The following is a 26,487-nucleotide window of genomic DNA, read 5'->3' on the forward strand; positions in this document are numbered from 1 at the left end:
TTCTGAGAACTATGATAATTATCTGAGACATTTATTCCATGGACAAAGGCTTAGTGACTTTGTAGCTTTTAAATATTCAGAAGTTGCCAACTCCAAAAAAAATTCAGAAACTCATCATACAAATAATAATTCTTCTAATACTGTTGAGGAATGTCATGAAAAAGTGACATTCATGTTATTTAGTAATACATCTTAACTTTTGTAATACAGCCGCCTTAACTTCAAGCTTTTGAAAACAATATAATCATATTGAAACATACGGACAATAAAGTCTTCTTCAAGTATTAAAATTTTTAAATTGTACAACCTAAATCATTTGTTTCACATTAGAGAGACAATACTCTTTTGTAACTGATTGATGAATATGCACATTTTTAGGCATTAAAAACATTTCAAAGATTTTTGTGGACTTTTCTCTTAGATACTCCATCAATACTAAGATTCTGGCCTCCAAATAACAGGTAATTTTTTAAATGTAGTTTCCATTAGAAAGACACATAAATTGAGAAGATATCCCTTTTTAATAGGTATAAGGTGTTAAGTTTAAGCCAGAAGGGAAGTATTACTTAATTTTTCCACAGGAAACAAATGAGTTATTTAATAATCACTAAAATCATAGATTAAAATAATAAAGCAGAAGGAACCCACTTAGAAAGATTGCCAAACCTATTTGTTTACTTGGCTTCTATAAGAAAATTCTAATTACTACAGATACTTCAATTATAGTGTAAAATAAAATAGCAATAAGGAGACTAAATCAACAAATATTTCCAACAAATTATTTTCACTATTTTCTTACAAATCTTGGAAGAGGTCCAAGTAGATAAACCAGTATTCGTAGATAGATTGGAAAATCCATTCTGGATTTTGAAGTAAATAAAACAGCATATATAGAAGAGAGAGCGAGCAAGTGCACACATGCACAAGAACATGCACATGAGCAAGCAGGTTCATAAGTCCTACCTAAATCAAGAAATGAAACATGGAAATTAGCAAAGATTTAAAGAAAAAAAAAACAAAGCAAAAATAAATATAAACAAGTTTAAAACACAGAAAGATTTTTATTGTACTCATTTCTTGCGTGCAAGTATATTCTTCAGGAGTTTTTATTTATACGAAGGTTAATGTATGCTTATGCTAAATGAGCAAGATTCCCTTGAGACAGATTTCAGCCTTTGCTTGGAGGAATGTGACTTGGTACTCTCAGTATGCTTTCATTATGAGCCCTTTTAATGGAGATTTATGTCCCTGAGTGCTCTCAATTCACATGCTCTTGAATGGACTTTTTTTTTTTTACATCACATTTATCTTTTTAAAAATAACTTTTCTGTACAGCATAGGGAATACAGTCGATGGTATTGTAATAGCACTATGTAGTGACCAGTGGTAACTATACTTGTGGTAACTATACTTGTGCTAAAGTAAAAACTTATCAAATCATTATGTTGTACATCTGAGGCTCATGTAACATTTTGCTTCAAATATAACTACACTTTTATGTAAATTAATTAGTTAACTAATTTTATACAGAGTATTAACCATAATCCAGGCTCATTTGCATGGTCTCCAAACAACTTAAAAAACAACAAATGCTACTGTTAGAGCTGTTATCAAAGCTTTAGGAAATGTTACTTTAAAGAAGTGGTATTTGTGATACATAATTACAAATTTAAGCTACAAAATTGCACATGTTAAAGTTTACTTTTCTATTCCATTTCATTGATCCATTTCTATGGTCCATTTCACTGATCATAACAGAGATTTTTTTTTTTTTTTTTTTCATTTCACTGATCATAACAGAGATTAATGATTGTTTACATCAACTTTTTGCCTGTGAGCAGAAATTCTGGGACTAATTTCATCCTTAAAAAGACTAAAGTCAATCTACAGGAAAACCCTTCATAAAAATTTTTCATTGCTTTCCCCTCTTCATCCAATATCTAGAAGGACAAGGAGTAAAAGATTAAATACATTTATACTCTTTTTTGGAATATACTTTCTTCAGTCTCCAAAATCTACTACTCCACTTGTACTTGACATATTTGCTAGTCACTAGATACACAGTCATCTGTTATTGAGTCTGTAGCAGGGAAGAAATTAACTATTTAGGGTTGACAGAGCAATTTCTGAATCCTCTGCAAACCCGGCTAAATAACAAGGCTATAGAACTATGCTGAAATCACGGCACTGAAATCAGGATGCTAAAATACACTGCCCAAAGAGGCAATGATTCACTCTTCGAAGCATTATTTTTTAATGTACTTACGATAGCCACATTTTTTACAGCCGGCTCGGACACTATCCTTGTTGCAACCTGAAATACAATCGGATAACATTTTAGGAGACATATAAAAAGTAGAAAAATAAGAATTTCATCACATGAATAAACTAAGAAACCTCTTACTGTAGAATTTCTTTCTTTAAAAAAAAAAGTCATTCCTGACCCAAATTAGTAACACTATTCATTCAATTGTTTTGAATATTAGAAGTAACTGGAAAAGCCAATTTACTCACACTATTTTCTTTGACACTATTTTAAGAATAATTCCAGAATATATTTATTTTTCTTTAACAGAAATGCAGTGTTATGGTCAAGAGCTTAAATATTCCCAGAATTCTAGAACACTGAGGAAGAAATTCCAGAGAACTTCAGCTTGTCCCTCAAATGTAAATAATTAGCTATGTATGTATATGCATACATATATTCACTATATATACTAGTTATTAAATGTACATATATATAAACATTCAAGATAACAAATGTTTTCCTGTTCTCCCTTAGAAGAAAAACAAACTGACTTTTTAAAAAGAATTGATGAGAATCCAAAGAAATACTTTAATTGCTACGTATTATAAGAAACATCTGAATTCAGCAATCAGATTCTGACAAAAGAAAACAAACCTCTAGTCACAAATTCAGTCTGATCAAAGTTTAGAAACATTTATAGTTATCTCTGTATAATTAGTGGTACATGAGAACAATGTTGGAAGAGGAAATAACAGATGAAATAGATTTTTGTAAAAAAAAAAAAAAACATAAAATTTATCACCTTAAGCAGTTTTAAGTGTATAATTCCATGGTATTAAGTACATTCACAATGTTACTACAACCATCACTACAATTTCCAAAATCTTTCATCATCCCAAACACTAATTGTACCCATTAAATAGCTTCTCATTCTCCCCTCTAGCCCATAGTAATCTCTATTCTATTTTCTGCCTCTATACATTTACCTATTCTAGGAATCTCATATAAGTTGAATCCTATAACTTTTATCCTATTGTACCAGAATTATTTTACTTAGTGTAATGTTTTCAAGATCATCCATATTGTAGCATATATCAGAATATTTTTATGACTGCATTATATATATATATATATATATATACATATATATATATATATGACTAATTTTAACCTCTAATAAGGACTTCCACCAACCAGAAGGTCAGGAAAGAACTGCTCCATTCCCTTAATGAAAGGCTTCTAATTCCTAAACCCTTCATATGAAGCTATAATCCAAATTCACTAATAAAATACATATAGCACAAATATAAAATACTGTTAATTTTATTTTTTTATTTTTTAATACTGTTAATTTTAAAAGGAAGGTCATTTTCAAAGTATCTCCTTACAGTTATGAAGACAATACAATAGTCATTTTCCCTAATCCCAAAGTTACTTTAAAATATATACTGTTGGGCAGCCCAGATGGCTCAGCGGTTTAGCACCACCTTCAGCTCAGGGCCTGATCCTGGAGACCCAGGATCTAGTCCCACATTGGGCTCACAGCATGGAGTCTGCTTCTCTTTCGGCCTGTGTCTCTGCCTCTCTCTTTCTCTCTCTGTGTCTCTCATGAATAAATAAATAAAATCTTTAAAAAAAATATATATATAGTTGAGTTATTCTAGTAAAAGTACAGTCAAGTATGCTATAATGCTTGTTTTAAAAACATGAATTTGTTTCTGTGCAACTGATATAAAAGAGAACAATTTTAATATAATGTGACTTTTGTCCAAGAAAAACACTAAGTGAATGCAGAATGCACTAAGTGAATGCAGTATCCAGTTACTCGGAGGCTTATAAGAATATGCAAAATGCACCCAAAATATTTCTAGTGACCTCAGTTCAGCATGTGTGCTGTGAGCAGGGTCCAACTGCATAAGATGTAATAACTCTAATCTGATTTCATGTCATCCTCTTCCTACCATTACTTTGGAACAATTCACAAGCTCTAATTCTTATGAAGTCCACTTCCACAGCAAACTCCAGGTCTTCTACAAGGTACAATACCCTATTTATTGTATTGTTTATGTGCCTTTTAACCAATTAATATGTGCAAAACTAGGCTGTTATTAGGTTATTATCAATTTTTATGTATCATTGATGAAGTTTTTAAGTGTTGTGCCTCAATCTCACTTTTTCTCATAAACCTTGTGGTAATACATATGCTGCACTGTTGTAGAACTGTGGTATAAAACCGGATTAATAATAAAATCTCAGGCTCTTTCATTATGAAATAATTGCTCATTGGGGGAAAAAAAACCCCAAAATGCAGAGAATCCAGGTCAATGTTAAGTCTGTTTCCATAGAAACCATAGACGCTGGATGAGACAGAACAAAACTGTTATAAATGCACCATTATCATTCCTACAATGAACTAAAACTGTTGTAGTGGACAGATCTCAGCATTTATGAGAAATTAACTTACTTATGACGAACTCTACCTCAGAATTCATAATGAATGAAATATCAAACTTTTTCAGAGTAGGTTTCTTTAACAAAGTTGTAACTTCTTTATGCAACAAGAACTCTAAATAAATAACTCCATATCAACTATGTTTCTCACCAGTTTTTGGTTACATTAAAATTTCAGGCTTCATTTGTCCTAATTTCCTTGAGTGTTGGGCCAACTGAATGCTTCTGCCTGGGACATTTAATCTGATGCTTCTGATACAATAACTCTGAGACAAGTGACACAATGAAGTGAGGACATTTCATTCATTCTCCTGTCAAGATGCAGCTTCTAGTGGGAGTGACGCCAGAGAGCAGCACTCCTAACCATGTCTGGGGCTGTGCAGGATCTTGGCTATGGATGTCCTTGTTTTTTTTCTGTTTTCCAAGTCTTGTTATCTAGCCTTTGCTTATGTTCTGTGAGCTCCCTGATATCTTTCATTTTCTTCTTCAATTAACTAAGTCAGTTTCTGTTGTTTGGAACAAGAATTCTGCTGATACAATAGTACTCAAGATCTATGTCAAGCTGAATAGCAAGGCCATATTGAGGGGCCCTCATTACTTCAATCAGAAGTTACCCAGTTCCCCATCTGAGGTTCTCATGCTGTTCTTTGTTCCATTCCTATTTAAAGTTTGCTAGTGCTGTTCAGAGTAATACAACCTGTCTCCCTCGAAATGTTCCTTTGTAATCATGACCTACAATCCTAAAATCATTGAATAAAAACTTATAAAATTGCCTACATTTTTAAAAAATGGCAAAGACCACCTAAAACAAACTCAAAAGACACAGGAAAATGTAGGAACAAATATATGCAACTCATAGCACCAATAAAGGGCAATTATCCCTACCATACAGAACCCAGAAAATCACTACGAAAAAAAACACCAACTAACAAGAAAAAAAATTGACAAAGGAGCTAAGCAAAAAGCTCGCAGGAACAGAAACAAGTCTGAAACATGGAGATGCTCATCCTTACTCATAATAAGTGAAATGTACATTAAAATCTATAGTGAGATTCTATTTTCACTTATCAGAATAGCAAAGAAAGGGTTGAGAAAAGTACGGGGCAGACACATTCTCATACAGTGCTTAATAGCAGTATAAATCAATACCACCTCTATGGAAAGCAAGCTGACAAAATCTATCAGAACTATAAATGTACATACTACTTTGACCTAGCACTTCTCCCTCTCAATCTGCTTGCACAAATGCATATTGACTTATATACAAAGTTATTCACTACAGCATCATTTGTAATAGTAGAAGAGTAGAAATAATTGAGATCTAAATAAATTATGGTTAGTCTTAATGATAGCTGACCATCTCTAAGATAAAGAAAAAAAGCAAGGTATAGAACAGTGCTTATGGTATATTGCCATTTATATGAAAAGACATTAGATATAGATAAAACAAATTAAACACAGATTTTTACTCATAGATGGAAATATACAAAAAAGATCTCTAAAAACATCAACTAGTTACCTAAAAAAGAAGTGCCTCTGGGGTAGAAAGGGTGTATGTCATTATATACCTTTTGGTACATTTAAAATCTGAAATATGTGGATGAATTTCCTTCTCAAAAACCAAACTAAAAACGCCCCTCAAACAACTCATAATGAAGAAGACTTGCTCTTGTGCAAGATTCTATAACAAAGGCAGTAATTGCTCTTGTAAGTTCTTCAGAGAAGCTACATTACAGATTTACAATAAAATTTTATTAACTAATGCCTTAGGAATAAATTGCAGACATCTTTATCTATGCTACATACTAGCAAGGGCTTGCTGTGGATCTAGAACTCTGTTAAACAACCTGAGTGGCAGGGAAGAGTACAGTTATCTGGAAGGCTTTTCATCTTCCAAGAACTTAAAGGAGTAGAGAAAGCCAGTTTCTCTAGGTTCCAGAACATGCCAGACAATCCTGTATACAATTCACTGCTGAGCATGGTGTAGACTTGCCAGATGTCCTTAACAAACGCTTGTTGCTTTGAGGTGAGAAACTTAATACCTCAGCACTTGGGAATCCGTGACTTATGCAGCTCCCAGTTGCTAGCTATGAAACTAGTGTCTACAGTGTCATTGGCCCATGTCATTGGTCACTGAGGAGTGATAGGCTCCTGAAGAACAGGTGCAGAAGAAGGACAACTGAAATAAAAATAATGGCTATTTAGGCAAGGGAAGGGGGAAAGAGAGAGGCATAAGGGACCTTCCTACAGTGATAGAAATATTTAAAATCTTGATCTGGGTGATAGGTGTACATATAGTGTGTATATATATATATATACACACACACACACACACACAATTTGTGATGTACATTTTAACATATGTTAATTATGCCTTAAAGTAGTTAGCATAAAAGGAAAAAAAGAAACAGTATGAAAAGAAGGAAAAAAGAGTAGAGAAGACCAAAGAGCAGGGACAAAGATAAGAGGGAGAAAATACAAGCATGTGAGCACTATGGATGCAGTGGTAGCATCCCCCTGGCAGATGCTTCTGGTTATTTAGTGGCCCCCAGAGATATGGTAAAACATCATATTGACCTAAATTTATTTTTTTTGAAAATTTCACATCACCTAGGTTTCCAAATCAACAATTTAGTCACTGGGAACTATAACAGTAATGCTTGGAATTTAATAGTACATTTCTCTATTTTAGATGTGGGAAGCCTGTCAAAGTCTTCTTTACATTAAAATATCTTCTATAATAATTTAAATTTAAAAGTAAACAGCTCAAGGCACTAAGTTTTCTTTACATTACTTAGAAACTACAATCACCCTTCCATTCTTTTCATTTTTAATTTACTTAGATTCAATTAGATTAGATTCTTTTTCTGCTTTGTCATATTTTAAGTTTTACATTTGGTTACTCCATTATAGTTTCATCATAATTTGGGAACCCTTAAAGGTAACCTCCATTTATTCCGCTTTTAAAATTCAAAATGTGGCCAGATTTTATGCCAAAGAGGTACAAATAGCTATGTAATAGCTAAAACTGAATGCAAAGTAAAACTCCAAGTATTTAAATTTTCTACTGCTTTATATTAAGAATTTATAGATATAATCCTTACTTTAGGATCGTCAAGTATTTTAATTACCTGTGAATTTCAAAAATGAGTTAAAGGAGATCCTTGATGTAAACATTTTGAAAAGAACAGATGTCGTTGCTTTTAGTTAAAAATGCCAGCACAAACATTTGATCCTCCTAAGGAGAGATATTAAAGAGTTGCTTCTTTCAAACTACTGACATGAAAGAAGTAGCATTTAAGTAAATGTATACAGTGCTTTCATCCACTTGCCTCAAGGTACAAAAAAGAAAACCTAGGAAGAAAAAGGTATTACCAGCTTAAGAAGAGGCCTAGAAATCTGAATTTGTCAACTAACAAAACAGAATCACAATCACTGTCTAGTTTTAGCCTGTCAACTTTAGTACTAGATTCTGCTTTGCAACAGTTCTAATGATCTGCTTTGCAAGAGTCCCTCTAAATTATTATTTAATCATTAATTATTATTATTTACCTATAATGGGCAAATCTCTCAAATGGAGGTTCCAGAAGCCATAAAGATGTAATCAAGTCCCTACCCTAAATGAAACTACAATGTACTAGGACGATGCTCCTGCACAACTATCATACACGGCAGAATGTGCCAGAGTAAAAAAAACACAAAGCTCTACTACTAAGGAGGAAGAACTGGCATACCAGACTTTCAGCTGAGAGATGAGGAAAGCTTCCCAGAGATACCTATGGACGGCAGAGGAGGGGCGGTGACAACAAAAGCATGGAAGCAAGAGTTCACGAGGGGTTCTGGGAATAGCTGGCCAAGTCCGAAGACTGTACGATGCTAGAGAGGAAGGATGGGAGGAAAGAGTGGCAAGAGAGACCTGGCCATGCTTAGGAGGGTGAACTTCACTCCTGCCAAGATGGGGAGCTTTGGCACTAGAACAGTTTAGAAGGAAGACAAAAGTGCAGTCATCAACTCCTTCATTACAGAGGTAAGGACAAGGAGCCTCACAAAGATTAAGTTACTTAATAAGAAATATGTGATTAACAGATAGGTGCCAAGAACTAATTTCTTGCCACACGCCAGGAATGACAGGATCAGACACATAGTTTAGGAAATTTCAGTAGCAACGTGCAGCACAGACTAGAGAGAAAAGAAATTGTGGACAGTTTAGGAGTGAAAAGAAATTGGGTGCCCTGTAATTTAGAATTCTTCTATTACTAAGATGTTTTATGTGTTAAAATTTTGACTTACTTTGATATGCCAGGTAGAATGTTAATTTGGCTAGAGGAAATTGACTATCTTGGCAAGACAGAGTTTTCTGAATGAGAGAAAAAGAGTTTTCGTGCTAACACACATCAGTAACATACACTGCCACGTAGGGCAGGTCGACTCTGCGGGGTATGATGGTGAATCGTTAACGTGAACGTCAGAACTAATTTCAACACCTGTGAATGGGCAAAGCAGTTTCTAAAAGAAAGTAAACTTCACTGAAACCTGTATGTAAGTGTCATTTTTAAAATCACAACGAAGAGTCTATGATTTCCCTAAGAAAGTACACATTTCATTGTGTTGCCTACATAATGGTAAATGCTGACACATAACACTGTGGATAAATAGCTGAAATAGGCGACCATAAAACAGGAGAGGCAGGTTTTTGTTTGTGGAAGGCAGCCTCACCACTTTATCACTTGCGAGACCGCCCTAGAAATACCATGCTGAATCCATAAGAACATTATGCCTAAAAATAAAAGAGCCTAACATAATAGACGGCCTTCTCAATAATTATCTCAAAAGATTTCTGATGGAGCCCTGTTTTTCTCTAATACACTATCTGTATCGATCACCCAAGAAATTATCTCAACATTTTCTGTATCTCTATTTGTACATCATTGTACTCTGACAGTGATGTCATGTCTATTATCTCAATTTTTGCCCAGTTTAAACAGGCTGTCCGTGTCTGGCCGTCTAGCTTAATGGCACAATTTAAGATTATTACACTCCGGTGCATTATTTTGAATTGGAAGAAGGCTAACATATCAATAACGCTAGTCTAAGTTTAAGGCATTTCCAATAAGGACTTTTTAAAAAATCACTTTCCCCCTCTTTCTTAAGCACCCCATGTTCATTACTAGACTTAAGTTTCATGAGGATGCAAGCTGTGATATTGTGTCCCCTAGAAAGTCGATACCATGTAGGTGCTCAAAACGCTTGCTCAAGTAATAAACCCACCAGTGACAGCAACTCAACTCTAGCTGCAGCCGTGCAATACAAAGATCCCCGGGGCAGATGTGACAGCTCAGGACGCCTAGGCAATCGGCTCTGCAGACGGGCCTTCCCCTGCTAGCTCCTTCCACGTTGATAAGCTCCAGGTTTCAGCCACAGACCCTTCCCTCACACTCTGCACATCCCACCTGAGCACAGGGAGCCACTCCGTTACATCCATGGAGGAACTCAAATGGTTGTCTCTGGCTCTGGCTTCTTTCCTAAGCTACAAATTTTCTCTCTTACTGCCTGTTAGAGGTTTCCATTCGTAGGTCTCACTATACCTCAACACGAACCCCAAAAGGAAGTTCCCATCATATCCCCCTAAAACCTGCTCCTTCCCAGGTACTGCCTACATTAGTAAACCGCCCCACTGTGTTACAATACCCCACTTCCTGTCTTAACCGCTGCACTGATTCCTAGTGAGTTTACCATCAAAAATGTGTCTCCATGGGGCAGCCCGGGTGGCTTAGCAGTTTAGGGCCTGCCTTTGGCCCAGGGCGTGATCCTGGAGACCGGGGATCGAGTCCCACGTCGGGCTCCCTGCATGGAGCCTGCTTCTCCCTCTGCCTGTGTCTCTGCCTCTCTGCCTCTCTCTCTCTCTCTCTCTCTCTCTCTCTTTCTCTCTCGGTGTCTCTCATGAATAAATAAATAAAATCTTTGAAAAAAAAATGTATCTCCAATTCTATGTGCTTTCTTCCTTTCCTGATACCGTCCTTGAGGCATCATCATAACTTACCAGAAATTACTCTTAATGACTGTCTCCTAGCTAGCTCCCTTCCAATTTACTGTGCAGCTAGAGTGATCTTTCCAAAATAAGAATCTCTTAAAACTCCTAAATGGCTTCCTACAGTCCTTGGGAAAATATCCAAATATCTGTCATGGCTTACAAGGTGGCCATGGGGTGGAAGCTACCTTGTAAATTAAACTGTAACACGGCAAGATGAATAAGCCCATTAGGGCTAGAAGAGCCCCACTGAGCTGTCACATCACTAGCTATCCCTTAATTAGCAAGTGACTTGTTTGTCCCTCAGTATCCTCATATAAAATTGAAATACTATTTTTTTAAATTCTATTTATTTATGAGAGACAGAGAGAGAGAGAGAGAGGCAGAGACATAGGCAGAGGGAGAAGCAGGCTCCATGCAGGGGGCCCAATGTGGGACTCAATCCCGGATCCCAGGACCACGCCCTGGGCCTAAGACAGATGCTCAACCGCTAGGCCACCCAGGTGCCCCTAAAATTGAAATACTAATACTCATCTTCCAGTGGACCTGGATGGTAAAAGATAAAACCCAATGCTTGACACAGTATGCCACACATCTGATACATAGTATCAGATCTATTTACACACCTGATACATTAGGAAATATTGGCTACTGTTATTAACTCTCTACTTAGTGTCCCACCTCTCTCCCATGCCCATTCTGAGTTCCGCCTATAGGGAGCATCCTTTATTTCCCCTTCTTACATGTTGCCTCTTGCTTGACCCATCCAGCCTATCAGGTGCGTCTTGCTTTACCTGTCAGTCCCATCCATTACCTGGCTGCAATTTCCTCTCCTACCACTCCAACCCTCCTGGAATTCTTCAGGACTCATCCTAAATGCCACGTCTTCCAAGAAGCCCATCCGGCCTCTCCCGTTTTCCGTGAGGTGTCCTTCCTATGCGCTCTTGAAGGCTTCCAATGTTCCCCTGCCACACATACACCTGACTTCCTGGTCCTTCCTCTCCACTCCTAAATTCCCAGCTCCGTGTGAAGAGCAACTGTCCTGTTCCCCCACTGCCCTCCCCCTGCCTCGCACATTGCCCAGCATGCAGTCAGTAGGCACTTTTTAAATTTTTTTAGTAGGCACTTTAAATAAAGATACCCTCTGTGTGTGCGGGAGGGTATCTCTCCTCTCTCACAAGCCCCCCCCCCCCCGAACCTCCTCCCAAAATTGTAGTGGTTTGAAAAGCCCAATAGTCCTATAACAGTGATCTGCAAAATATAGGTCAGAAAAGGCTGCAACGGGCACACCTGCGGGGGGGTGGGGAGGGCTCCGCGCGTGAGCCGCTGCCCTGGGCTCAGGTCGTGATCCCGGGGTGGGAGCGGGGGGGGGGGTCGTGGGTTCGAGTCCTGCGTGGGGCTCCCCGGAGGGAACCTGCATCTCCCTGTGTCTCTCATGGACACATGCAGTCTTTTCAAAAAGAGACAGGAAGAGGCTGCCACAGTGCAAACACGGCTCAATAATACCGCGAAGGGCAGGTTGAAACAAAGAGAGGGCGGGAGGGCGGGCCCCTGAACCGCAGCACCTGAGTCGCTCCTGCACTAAAGTGCATCGTGAAATCTCCAAGCTGTGCGGGGTGCGGGGAGGGATATAATTCTCCAGCTAACTCCTGCAACCAGGGTTCCTCGGAAGACAGGGAGCAAACCTGGTTTAAAGAGACGCCCTCCCGACGCTCGTCCTTGCAGACGGGGGAGCTCCGGGGCGCTTACTTGGTAGGTAGGGCTCGCTTACGGTGACCCCACCCCCACCCACAGAACCGAGAGCCTGGAAGGACCCACAGGCGTCAAGGAGCGAGGCTGCTTTTGCAGATGCACGAAAAGCGGCGGGTGCAGGGCCACCCGGGAGCTCGGGGCACCAGGGAGCGCCGGGGGCCGGGCCCGCGCTGCCGCTGCAGCAATGCCTCCGGCTGCTCGGCTCCGTCGAGGGGCGCCGCCGGGACCCGGTCTTCAAGCCACGGCCGAGGTAAGCCAGCTGCCCCGGACCCCTGCACCCCCGCCCGCCGCCCGGCCTACGGTTACAGCCCCCCCTCCCCCCTCCCCCCTCCCCCCTGCCCTCCATCCAGCGCAGCTGGAGCTCCGCGGCGCTGCAGGGACGCCGTTTCCGCCGCCCCTCCTTCCCTTCGCTGATTATCTTTGGAGGAGAAACTTTTTCCTGCAGACCAGACGAGCCTGTTCAGGCTACGCCCCCCCCCGCCCCGCCCGGCGCTCCCCCGCGACCCCAGCGCACCCCAACCTCCCCTGGCCCCGCTGCCTTGCTCGCCGCGACCTCGGGGCCCCGGCGCCGGGCTTCACCTGGGACGGCCATAGCGCTGGAAGACGGCAAGGAGGCGGGGGGAGGCGTCGCAGGAGCCCTGGGCTTCCGAGAGGACCCGCCGCCCGCCTGCAGCGAGGCCCGCAAACGGCGAGGGCGGCCTCTTCCTCCGGCCGGCGCCGCGGGGCCGCCGTGACAGTCCGGGAAGGCCGCTGGCGACAGCGGAACCCAAGTCCCGTCGATGCCGTTTCCGCGGGGGGAGGCCTATTGCAGAGCACATACGGTCCGAACCATTGCCGCCCGCTCCCGGGGGGGGGGAGCGGAGGGGAGGAGTGAATAAGACCCGAGCCCGTTTACTGACGTTAAACACCACCAAGGCTTAGAGATTGCTTTTTTCAAAAGGAGTACCACAGATTCAATTAATGTGTCGGTTCTTAGCGGTCTTTTCTTCCCCCCCCCTCCTCTGAGGCTATTGGAATCCCCCCTCCTCGGGATTAGCGGTGCTCAGGTCCAGGAGCGACATGGCGGCGCCCGTGAGGGACTAGTTTGGGGGGTAAAGGTAGTGGCTGTTGTCGCCGTCTTGGGGGCACTGACGCCCTGGAGCGCTCCGCGACCCCCCGAGAGAGGGAGCTGCGCTGGTAGGGGCGGCGGGAGGGGTCGGCCCTCCGGCCTCATTCGCAACCCGGAGCGGAGCCCCGAGGACCGGGCGGCATGAGCAACATCTACATCCAGGAGCCTCCCACCAACGGGAAGGTGAGGGCCTCGCCTGGGGCCGCGGGCTCCTCCGGGACCGCTCGGCCGCCGGGCGTCCCCGTCCTCCGCGTCCCCGGGCGCGGCCTCCCACACCGTCTGCGCGCTCCGCCCCGCGGGTACGCGCCAGTCCTCGAGGCCACGTTCCCGCACCTCCCGGCCCGCGGCCCCGCTTCTTGCTGCAGCCTGGCTCAGGCAGGCGTCCTCTAGGGCCCAGGGGGAAACTAAGTACACTGAAAACTGGTCTGTTGGTTTGTTTCTATTTGTATTTATATTTATTTATTTGTTTACATTTTTATTTATGCTTTATTTATATTTATATTTTATTTATATTTTTATTTGTATTTATTTGTTTATATCTTTATATTTTCATATTTGTTTTTATTTATATTTATATTTATTTGTTTTATTTTTATATTTTTATTTATTTTTAACTTCTATTTATTTTTAATTTTTAATTTTTATTTACTTATTTTTAATTTTTATTGATTTTTTAGGTTTTATTAATTTTTAATTTTTATCGATTTTTAATTTTAATTTTATTTTTATTTTTGTGTTTATTATTTATTTTTAGTTTTTTAATTTTTATTTTCTACATTTTCTATTTTTATTTACGATTTTTAATTTTTTAATTAATTTTTTATTTTTATTTTTAATTTTTATTCATTTTTATTTTTACTTATTTTTAATTTTTATTTTTCTATTTTTATTTCTGATTTTTAAATTTTTATTTTTATTTTTTATTTTTATATTTTATTTTCTATTTTATTTTTGGTTTTTTAATTTTTATTTATTTTCTATATTTTTCTATTTTTATTTATAATTTTTCATTTTTGATTTTTATTAATTTTTATTTTTATTCTTTTTTATTTTATTTTTTTTTGATTTTAATTTTTATTTTTACTTATTTTTAATTTTTATTTTTCTATTTTTATTTTTATTTTGATTTTTAAATTTTTATTTTTATTTTGATTTTTATTTTTCATTTTCTATTTTTTGGTTTTTTAATTTTTGTTTATTTTTTATATTTATTTAGCTATCTATTTATTTATTTTTGGTTTACCTGGGAACTACTCTTTCTCTATTCCTTCTACAATCTTTTATTGAACGCCTGGTGGTAGCCTTGGGCCCTGTACTAGGTGCTGGGGCTGCAGTGAAGGATGAAGGTGTAGTGGTCACCCTGGAGGAGCTCACGGTTTTGTTTGGGAGGCAGGCATGTAAAGAAAAAACTTTGTGATGCGTCTGGTAGGCACGCTTGTGGTGAGAGGAGGCTAGTGGTATGGGAGCACTGAAGAGGGAGCAACTGCGGGAGGCGGGAAAGCTTCATGGATGAGGGATTTTTTTAGAGCTGGCCTTAAAACACGAGATGACTGTCAGAGAAAGCAGAGACTGGGAAATGTGCCTACATTAGAATGGGAGCGTGATTTCCTGATTTTTTTTTTTTAAGATTTTATTTATTCATGAGAGACCCAGAGAGAGAGAGAGAGAGAGAGAGGCAGAGACACAGGCAGAGGGAGAAACCGGCTTCATGCAGGGAGCCAGACGTGGGACTCGAACCCAGGACCCTGGGGTCACTGACCTGAGCCGAAGGCAGATGCTCAACCACTGAGCCACCCAGGTGTCCCCGCAATTAAAACTTCACTTAAATATACTAGTTACTACATATACATACATATGAACATTCAGGATAACAAATGTTTTCCTGTTCTCCCTTAGAAGAAAAACAAACTGACTTTTTAAAAAGAATTGATGAGAATCCAGAGAAATACTTCATTTATTTATTTTTTTTAAGGTTTTATTTATTTATTCATGAGAGACACACAGAGAGAGGCAGAGACTCAGGCAGAGGGAGAAGCAGGCTCCTTGCAGGCATCCCAATGCAGGACTCGATCCTGGGACTCCAGGATCACGCTCTGGGCCAAAGGTAGATGCTCAACCGCTGAGCCACCCAGATGTCCCCTGATATCTTGATTGATTTAATGGCCACGGTATGTCAATTCCCATGGAAGATTTTTATATGCAGTGTGAGTCAGAGGAGGCGGTCATGGAATCAGTATCACCTGAATTCTTAAACTGAGGGCTAGTCTGTATCATGTAGGCAACACCATGAAGCAGCATACTGGAGAAAATAGTGGAGCTGAAAGTACATAGTTGAGGAAGGATAGACTAAATTCACATCAGATACAATTCTGTCACATGATTGCATCATAGTTCATGCAATTTTCTGTTGGTTGACATTTTGTAATATAGGGAAGGCATTTTGAAAACAAAACCAATAATGTTGTCATTGATAGCCCCAGCACAAACTTCACTGGGTATTTTGAGCAGTTCTTCTAATTCTTTGTTGTCTAAACTTCGCCTGCCTCCTCACCCCTACCTCGCATCATTGTGAAAACTCAGAACACCTCCTTCATATTTCTAAGTGTTCTTTTTTTTTTTTTTTTTTAAGAATTTATTTATTTACTCATGAGAGACATAGAGAGGCAGAGACACAGGAAGAGGGAGAAGCAGGCTCCATGCAGGGAGCCTGAGGTGGGACTCAATCCCAGGTCTCCAGGATCACACCCCGGGCTGAAGGCGACACTAAACCACTGAGCCACCGGAGCTGCCCAATACTATATTTCTCTTAAAGTATTAAGCATCAGTGAGTTTGAGGTTATAGTGTTGCTGGTCAAGGGAAGATTAGTGCTTTGCCCTGGAGGATGATTTGACATGGTCATAAAGAGGAAAAGCTTTAACAGAGATACATGCCTGAACAGGAGAACTTTTATTGAGCAACTAGCACGGACCAATCTCTATGCTAGGTTTTAGGGATATGAGAAAAAGAAAATCCAGCATTGTTCCTATTATCATGGAATCAGTGGGGTGAAATACACATTCACCAAGTAATCATGCAATAAGTACATGCAAACTGTGATATACACTGTCCTTCTAAAACAGAATTGGGCTTACAGAGAATATCAGGCATAGCCAAAGTTTTCCTTCAAAAACAACTGGGGACTTTTTTTTCCAGGATAAGACCAATTAACGATATTGAAGTTTCAAAGTTCTGTACCATGGAGAGCACCTGGAAAGAATTTAAAGAGATATAATAACAAATTTGCTCAGTGAATGCTTAGTGCCTATGCTGTTTAATGATACATTAGGTATTAAAAGAATAAGGAGACATTCAGAATATATGGGACAAATTCCTCCCTTCAAAGAGCTTAGTATCAACCGGGAAGTAACTGACACATTGTATCAGTGGCAGACTCCTGGCCATTGTCTATAAATGTGCTGTGTTTTAGAGTTACTGTGGCCCCTCTGAAGATGAAGCACAGAAATACACCACCTGACAGAAATGTCATTATACAGTCAGCATGAAATTTCCATACTATGATCACTCAATTTATATCACATTAATATATTTATTCTTAAGAAACATTTTATTATCAAAGTATTGTCTTATTTAGGAGCTTTGGGAAAAGGAGCCACTTAAACCTGACAAAGTAGTGTTGGCCAATAGAAGTGCATAGAGGAGGGATATGCCTTTTTTTTTAAATCCTTTATTTAAATTGAACTTAGTTAACATATACTGTGTTATTAGTTTCAGCAGTAGAATTTAATGATCCATCAGTCTTATGTAACATCCAGTGCTCATTACGTCACATGCTCTCCTTAATGTCCATCACCCAATTATCCCTTCACCCACTCACCTCCCCTCCAGCGGCCCTCAATTTGTTTCCTTAGAAGTCAGCATCTCAGGGTTGGCCTTCCCCTCTATTTTCATCTAATTTTGTTTTTCTTCCCTTCCCCTATGTTCATCTGGTTTGTTTCTTAAATTACCACAAATTACTGAAATCATCTGGTGTTTGTCTTTTTCTGACTTATTTCACTAATTCCATCCACGGTGTTGCAGATGGCAAGATTTCACTTTTTGATGGCTGAGTAATATTCCATTGTATAAATATGCCACATCTTTTTTATCTATTCATCTGTCGCTGGAATCTGGACTTTTTCCACATTATGGCTTTCATGGACTTTGCTGCTAAACATTGGGGTGCATGTGCCCCCTTTGAACCACCATGTAGGTATTCTTTGGATAAATACCTAGTAGTGCAATTGCTGGGTTGTAGGATAGCTTGATTTTTAACTTTTTGAGGAACCTCCATACTGTTCCCGAGTGGCTGCATCAGTTTGCATTCCCACCAACAGTGCAAGAGGGGGTTTCCCTTTCTCTGCATCCTCTGCAGCATCAGTTGTTTCCTGTCTTGTTAATTTTAGCCACTCTGACCAGTGTGAGGTGGTATCTCATTGTGGTTTTGATTTGTATTTCCTTGATACCCAGTGATGTTGAGCTTTTTTTCAAGTGTAACCATTTGTATGTCATCTTTGGAGAAATGTCTGTTCATGTCTTCTGCCCATTTTATGACTGGATTGTTTGTCTTTTGGGTGTTGAGTTTGTTAAGTTCCTTAAAGATACTGGATACTAGCTCCTAATCTAATAAGACATTTACAAATATCTTCTCCAATACCATTGCCTTAGAGTTTTGTTTTCTGTTTCCTTTGCTGTGCAAATGCTTTTTATCTTGATAAAGTCCTAATAGTTCAATTTTGCTCTTGTTTCTCTTGCCTTTGGAGATGTGTCTAGCAAAAAGTTGCTGCGGCCGAGGTCAAAGAGGTTGCCGCCTGTGTTCTCCTCTAGGATTTTGATGGATTCTGTCCCACATTTGAGCTTTTCATTCATTTTGAGTTTTTGTATATGGTGTAAGAGAGTGGTCCAGTTTCATTCTTCTGCAGGTAGCTATCCAATTTTCCCAACACCATTTGTTGAAGAGACTTTTTTCCATTAGATATTCTTTCCTGTTTTGTCAAAGATTAGTTCCCCGCATGTGCCTTCTTTTTTAATTCAATATCTCATCAGTGGAAAGATTAAGAAAGTCTGGTAAGCAAGGTAGCCCAACCAATTATGCATTCCTTTTACTAGATGTAAGTTTACTGTGGCCAAAAAAATTATATAAGAATATAATTTTTACTATAATTTTACTACAATAGTAATAACTACCATTTTTTGAGCATTTACTATTTGTCAAGTACTGTTCAAAAGCTATGTATAGTAAATGATTTTGTCCTCACAGCAAACCCATGAGGATATTTTGTCCCTATTTTTAGATAAGAAAGTTGAGTCACAGGTATGTTAAATATCATGTCCGAAGTAAGAAAAGCTACCTTACCCTTTGTAAGTGAAAGGGTCAGTATTGGTATTTGAGCAACATGATTCCATAGTCTGTAAAGGAAGGGATGATGTACATTAGTTTGTTCCTTAGAGCAGTGGCTTCTAAACAGTGAATGCACACTTCGGGGACTGAGCAAAACCATCCATGAAATGCAGGAAGAAAAATTATGTATTATATATATATTCTTCCAGTTGTATTTATTTTTTCCTTACTTGTTTATTTTTTTTTTAATTTTTTTTTTTTTTATGATAGTCACAGAGAGAGAGAGAGAGAGGCAGAGACACAGGCAGAGGGAGAAGCAGGCTCCATGCACCAGGAGCCCGACGTGGGATTCGATCCCGGGTCTCCAGGATCGCACCCTGGGCCAAAGGCAGGCGCCAAACCGCTGCGCCACCCAGGGATCCCTCCTTACTTGTTTAAATGTAATCTTTTATATGTATATAAAGGAACATATAGGGCAGCCCAGGTGGCTTAGCAGCTTAGTGCCGCCTTCAGGTGTGATCCTGGAGACCTGGGATCGAGTCCCACATCGGGCTCCCTGCATGGAGCCTGCTTCTCCCTCTGCCTGTGTCTCTGCCTCTCTCTCTCTCTGAATTATACTAAAAACTACCTTTAAAAGGGTGAATTGTTTGGTATGTGAATTCTATCTCAGTAAATATTATATATCTCAGAGTATTTTTTTTTAGTTTCATTATACTACTAGTAAAGAAGATTCAGAATTATTTAAAAATACTGTTTTTATGTAATCCTTTGAAATATTTATCTTCTGCTCCCAATTCTTACATTCCCCCCCTGCCCACTTCCCTTTTCTTCTTTGCTGATAGGAATGCATGCTTTGAAAAAGCTGGAATTACTGTATTAGAGTTGCAAGGAAGAGAAGACATGTCTAGGTTCCCTTTGACAGTGACATTTCAGGTCTACAAGGTGATAATAGGTAGGACAGGATATTATCTTTTTAAATATACTGTACTTTTAGGATTGAGATATATAACTGGTTTTCATGCAGAATAAGGAGGTGTTACCCAGGGTTCTAGATACAATCTAGGGAGTTACTCAGCTACTCGGTTAACATCCCAAACATATACCTCTCAAGAAAATGAGAAACCAGGTGGGTTGGTTTGTCACAATAGAGTATTTCTTTTTCTTTTCTTTTAAGATTTTATTTATTTACTTGAGAGAGAGAGACACCACCCACATGAGCCAGGAGAGGGAGAGGTGGAAGGAAAGGGAGAGGAAGAAGTGGACTCCCCGCTGAGTGGGTAGTGGGTAGCCCGGATGAAGGGCTCAATCCCAGGACCTTGAGATCATGGCCTGAGCTGAAGGCAGCCACCCAGGCACTCCCATGATAGAGTATTTCTTTTGGGCACTGTTTTCATGCCAAGCCAAGTTAGAAGTCCTTACCTTCATGGGCTGGTAAAACAGAGGCTGTCAACAAATTCCAGTGTAGATGGTGATTTTTGTGACATACCATTTTAGTAACATGCAACCTAAAATTAGATTAAGAAGTTTCATTGTAAATTAGGAATGGCATGATTTGTTGTGGGGTTGTTTTTTGTTTTTGTTTTTTTGAGATAGAGTGCACGAGGGCTGGGGTTGGGAAGAGAGAGAGAGAGAGAGAGAGAGAGAGAGAGACAATCTTAAGCTGACTCCCCACTTAGCACGGAGCCCAACAAGGGTCTCCATCTCATGACCATGAGATCATGACCTGAGCCAAAATTAGGAGTCAGGCACTTAACTGACTAAGCTATCCAGGTGCTCCAGGAATGGCATGGTTTTGGATGAGAAAGTAGAGTGTTTTGTATGTAAAAAAATAATTGTAAAATTGTCTTATACTGTCAATATTTCTTGGGTTCGTTCTTTAACTTCTTAATTTGCTATGTCAATTTTATTGGAAGAAAAGTTGCAAAAAACTTAAAGCAAGTTTAGATGATTGATTTTTAAGTGAGTAAGTTTTTCTGATTGAAACAAAAGTATATGCTATTTTTTTTCTTAAATCCTAAATTGGGTTGTGTAAGTTCTTTATATATTTTAGATATTAATCCCTTATCAGATACATCATTTGCAGATATCTTCTTCCATTCATTAGGTTGCCTTTTCTGTCCAGAGCTTTTTATTTTGGTGTAGTCCCAATAGTTCTTTCTGCTTTTGTTGCCCTTGCTGGAAGAGATATATCTATAAAAATGTCACTAAGACCAGTGTCAAATTACTGTCTTTTCTTCTAGGAGTTTTATGGTTTCGGGTCTCACATTTAAGGTTTTAATCCATCTTGAGTTTATTTTTATGTACGGTGTAAGAAAAGTGGTCCAGTTTCATTCTTTTGCATGTAACTATCCAGTTTTCCCAACACCATCTGTTGAAGAGACTTTTTTCCTGTTGTACTTTGAGTGTAAATTTCTTGAGTATAACAAGAAAAGCCCAGCAAAGTTTTTAATTTTAACTCTAAAATTGAAAACTCATTAATGGGGCAGCCTGGGTGGCTCAGTGGTTTAGCACCCCCTTCAGCCCAGGGCCTGATCCTGGAGACCCGGGATGGAGTCCCATGTTGGGTTCCCTGCATGGAGCCTGCTTCTCCCTCTGCCTGTGTCTCTGCCTCTCTCTCTCTCTCCCTCTCTCTCATGAATAAATACATAAATAAAGTCTTAAAAAAAAAAAAAACTCCTCAATGAATCTTTCAAATTGAGTAGTCTTTCAACTAATTTTCAAGCCAAAATTATAATTTAATGTAACGATGTTATATTCTTCCTACAGGTTTTATTGAAAACTACAGCTGGAGATATTGACATAGAGTTGTGGTCAAAAGAAGCTCCTAAAGCTTGCAGGAATTTCATTCAGCTTTGTTTGGAAGGTAATTATAACTTTTGAGTTTTATTCTGTAGGAGAAATTTTGTTAAAAATAAACTGAATTTTCCCACAACATTGAAGCTTGCTGTTAAATGGTGACGAATGATAGGAGTTGATACAAGTGATATGGTGTTGAGCTCTTGTGTCAGGAAATAGAGGATATAAAAGATTGTCTTTCAAATAAATCTATGTATCTTTCTTTCTTTATTTATTTTTTTTAATCTATGTATCTTTAGCAGGGAAATTTATCTCACCAATAAAACTTTGTTCCTTTTTGATCTTTTTGTTTATTCCCCACTTCTTTCTTTCATCCTCTAAGTAAGGATACTCCCTAAGATTGCCTTGAGTTCTCCATTGTCTTTACTCTTTAGTTGTTACTTCTATCCAAATAACTATGAAATTTAGAATTCCACCCATTTCCTCTCTACTTACTCTAATTTACATATCAAAGTGCCTAGTGGACTTTTTTTACTCCAATCTTCCTCTGTCTACTGTAACTAAACCAGACTGCTTTGACTTTGACCTACATGATGGGGTTGTCTTTTACCTGGTCTTTCTCTGTCACCTTTAATCTATTTATCCTCTTATATATTCATCTGGTAGCTGAATCCTCAGATGGCTTGGCTTCTAGCTTTCCAGCCTTGTTTTTCATTACACTAAATAAAAGTTTCAGTTGACTGTTTTCATTTCCTAAGCAGTTCCTTCCCATTTCCACTTTCACACCTAGCCTCTTATCTTCCTTCATATCCTCAGTCTCCTTTTTGAAATACTTATTCTTTCTTTCTTTACTGTTTAAGTCTATCCACTTTTTAGTCTCTATCCAGAATTCCACCTTCTCCACAAAGCTTTCCATCCAGAATTCACTGATTCATTATCAGTGTCTTAAGTATGATTTTAGACTGAGTCATGAAGTGACTATTTTTCTTTCAATAAACTACAGAATTATACATCCACCTGAGTGTTTTCTCCTTCAGGATATTCTCTTATATAACTAAACATTCTAAACATTTTTGTAACTTGTTAGCTTTTAGAATACATGGCATATGGTTTTGAATATACCCAATGGTGGCAAATCATTATCTTTCTAAGTTCTATCTGATTTGTAGAGACAGACAAGGTTAATCAGGTATCAGAAAGCAGTGTTCTGAGTCAAAAGCAAGGTGTGAAAGAGAATCCAGTATAATCAATAGGAGGGTACAGCAAGAGCTCTCCAAATAGGTAATAATTACAAAAATAATTACCAGGGGAAGATTTAAAATATAAAAATACATAGCCTCCCCCTCCCCCCGAAAAAAAATGCCGAGAGAGAGAGAGAGAGAGAGAGAGAGAGAGAGAGAGAGAGAGACATCTGCGAAGACCATTATTGATAATTGCTATGGCAGGCAGGAAGGAAATTGAGTCAGACAGGTAGTTCAGTCAGAAGAGCCTCAAATAACTATCAACAGAACCAAGAAACACAGTAGACATAGAAAAGTCAGACTTGTTTCTGGAAAGAAGTTTTGAAGACTCAAAGCTCGAATTTTACAGGGGAAGAGTGAAAGTACAAAAACATTAGAAAGAATGAATGGTAATTAATAATCCATGACCAGGTGAATGGAAGAAACAGAAAACATCTGGATATAATATGATAGTGAAGAAGAAATAAAGTCCTTAAGTTAGGTCATGGTGGAACTTATTTGGAACAACAAAAAATTATTCCCCTATTTATAAGAAAACAAGGAGAAAGAAAAAAGAGTAGTAAAATCATTAGAAAAATAACTAGAACAATTCTTTTAATTGATCAGGTGAAAGATAGAATTATTACTGCAAAGTCTAACATACCTGAGAAAGACTAATTTAAATGAAGATACGCCCAAATAAAGCCAGTTTTAAAAATATAACTTAGAGAACCCCATTTTAATTCACTAATTCTATGATTTAAACAAGTCATGATATTTCTAGATCTTGTAACATCATATCAGTGTTTTCTTCAAAAAGGGATGATTTCCAGAATTGAAAAGGAAAGGAGTAAAAACCAGGAAGGTGGAGCATGACATAAATATGCCAATTAAAGGGAAGTTTTTAGTCTTTATTTTTTTTTAGCTTTATTGAGGTATTATAGACAAAAATTGTATATATTTAGGTTGTACAACCTGATTTTTAAAGATGTACAATGTGGTGATTCAAGATATATATATATACTGTGAAATGGTTATCCAAATGAAGTAATGCATCCATCACCTCACATAGTTACCTTGTGAGTGTGTGTATGTGGTGAAAACACTTAGCAAATTTCAAGTATACTATACAGTACTATTAACTATAATCACCATGCTTGGTTCCTCTGAAGTATGAGGAAGGAGTAAAATTCTAGGCTGGCAAAACAAAGTGGGAAGCAGAAATATTTAACAAAAAACACAAAGGTTAGGGGATGCCTGGGTGATTCAGTGGTTGAGCATTGGCCTTTGGCTCAGGGCATGATCCTGGGATCCAGAATCGAGTCCCACATTGGGCTCCTTGAAGAGAGCCTGCTTCTCCCTCTGCCTATGTCTCTGCTTCTCTCTGTATTTCTCATGAATAAATAAGTAAAATCTTTAAAAAAAAAAAGTGGCTAAAATAAATAGGGCAGACAGATAACTGTGAGTTTTAAATAAATATTTATAAAATTTAACATAAGCACCAGATTCTGGAAGAAATACACATAAACCACATAAAAATGCATATGTAAATTCCTATATTGTACTTGGCAGAAATACAATTAGACAAAATATATTATGAGACACATATATTGTACTGCCAGAAATACAAATATAATGGAAAATGCCAGAACCACAGCAGCCAAATAGGAAATTTCATATTTAAGGTACATGAAAATATCTTTCTTCAATTCAGGAAAATTCAGGAGGGTGCTATGAACACACATAATGAAATTATAAAGCCTTTCTTCAAAATCCTATGGGACTGATACATAAATATTTAAGAAGTCAAATAAACATGGCATGCAGCAGAATCTATTACAGTACATAGTAAACTTTAAGGACAACCATAATGCATAGTTTAGCAGTATTATTAAGTCACATGGAAATAGATATGAATATGGAATTTTGTGGAAATTTGAAATTTTAGCTCTGGTAGAGTACAAAATCATGGTATAGAGGAATTATAGAAAGTTCCTACTCAGTATATATAGTATTGTAATTTCATTCATCTAACAGGAATACAATTAGGAAAATTTAAAAAAAAAAGCTAACTTTAATAAAAATATATATAAATAAAATAAAACAAAATAAAATAGCTTAAAGTAAAAAGCCAATATCACTGAAGGGCTTAAGAGGAAATAGGAAAATGAAGATGGGTAATTTTAAAATTTGAAAGCACAAGTAATAAAGATGTCTTTCATGTCCCCCTTCCCTCACATCTAATGGATTACTGAGCCCCTGCTTCCTGGAGGATTCTTAAATATATGCACCTCAATATAATCCACAGTCAGGTTTTACTTTAAGGACAAGAAGTTGCTCCCTCTCACTCAGCCGTGTCGCTTCCATTCCATTCTCCATACTGGGGAGTTTGAGTGATCTTTGAAAAAAGCAGATCTGATTAAAAAAAAAAAAAAGTCAATTGGCTGTATATTATGGACCTAACAGATTATTAATCACTTTCTGATATAGACTGGGATATGTTTTATATTTAAATTTCTAGAATTTAAGTGAAAATACTACAGTTTGATGTCACATTTGTGTTGAATTTAAAATTTATAGATTACCTCCACATTATCTTAATCTTCAGAACAACACTGTGAGTTAATTTAAAATATTAATTTTATAATAAGAAAATTATATGTACAGCATGGTGGACAATAGTTAATAGTACTGGATTTGGAAGTTGCTAAGAATGTAGATCTTGTTCTCATGACAAGAAAAAGGAATTCGTAACTATGTGAGGTGCTAGATGTTGATGAGACTTACTGTGGTAAACGTTGCACAACATATGTAAATACTGAATCATGTTGTACACCTGAAACCAATATAATGTTAAATGTTAATTATATTTCAATTTTTTAAAAAGGGTGGGAAAAATTCTAAGGCTACCCAGCCAAGAGGCAAAACAGCACTGTTACATAGTGTCAACCTGAGTAAATGGTTACTTAAGGTTACAGGAGGGATACTTTCAGACTCAGTTTTTACAGTTTCTCTTTGTAACCAAGGAGTACTTGTTTGCACTGGGAATCTCTTGCCAGTGTAGCTTTAAAGTATGGATTTGGGGAAGCTGAGGTGGCTCGGTGGTTGAGCGTCAGCCTTCATTCAGCTCAGGGCATGGTCCTGGGGTTCTAGGATTGAGTCCCACGTTGGGCTTCCTGCAGGGAGCCTGCTTCTCCCTCTGCCTATATCTCTGTGTCTCTCTCTGTTTCTCATGATTACAGAAATAAAATCTTTAAAAAAAATTATAGTATGGATTTTATATCCAATTATACCTTGCAAGTGTAAATAATTATGAAAGTGTCTGCAAGTTATTGTATTCTAGTACTTTATGAATTATGAAAAACCATAGTCTTGTTTTGACTCATAAAGTAGGCACTTGACTAGTATTTGTCTTAAAATGAATTAGGTTATGTTTAGGTACAAGTAAGAGAAGACTCAGCTCAATATTATTTACATAATAAAGATATTTATAATCCCATATGACA

General features: G+C 38.2%; 2 protein-coding genes across 4 annotated transcripts in view; one reads left to right on the forward strand and one right to left on the reverse strand.

Moving 5' to 3' along the window:
• Positions 1 to 13,267, reverse strand: part of SREK1IP1 (SREK1 interacting protein 1) — a 47,152-nt gene extending 33,885 nt beyond the window's left edge. Inside the window, exons 1-2 of the mRNA XM_041765652.1 lie at positions 13,059 to 13,267; positions 2,267 to 2,314 (exon numbers count right to left, since the gene is read on the reverse strand). Of these exons, the coding sequence (XP_041621586.1) occupies positions 2,267 to 2,314; positions 13,059 to 13,071 (61 nt within the window). The 5' untranslated portion in view covers positions 13,072 to 13,267. The remainder of the gene's footprint in view (positions 1 to 2,266; positions 2,315 to 13,058) is intronic.
• CWC27 (CWC27 spliceosome associated cyclophilin) overlaps positions 12,299 to 26,487 on the forward strand; it is a 184,957-nt gene continuing 170,768 nt past the window's right edge. The window contains exons 1-2 of one of the 3 annotated variants that reach the window (XM_041765649.1): positions 12,299 to 12,729; positions 21,732 to 21,828. In XM_041765649.1, coding sequence (XP_041621583.1) covers positions 12,664 to 12,729; positions 21,732 to 21,828 — 163 coding nt within the window. In that variant the 5' untranslated portion in view covers positions 12,299 to 12,663. Of the gene's footprint in view, positions 12,730 to 13,545; positions 13,771 to 21,731; positions 21,829 to 26,487 lie in introns of those variants that run through there. The other 2 variants (XM_041765647.1, XM_041765648.1) reach the window with 2 other exon arrangements.

Source organism: Vulpes lagopus, chromosome 8 (genome assembly GCF_018345385.1).
Source record: "Vulpes lagopus strain Blue_001 chromosome 8, ASM1834538v1, whole genome shotgun sequence".
In the NCBI taxonomy this organism is placed as follows: Eukaryota; Metazoa; Chordata; class Mammalia; order Carnivora; family Canidae; genus Vulpes; species Vulpes lagopus.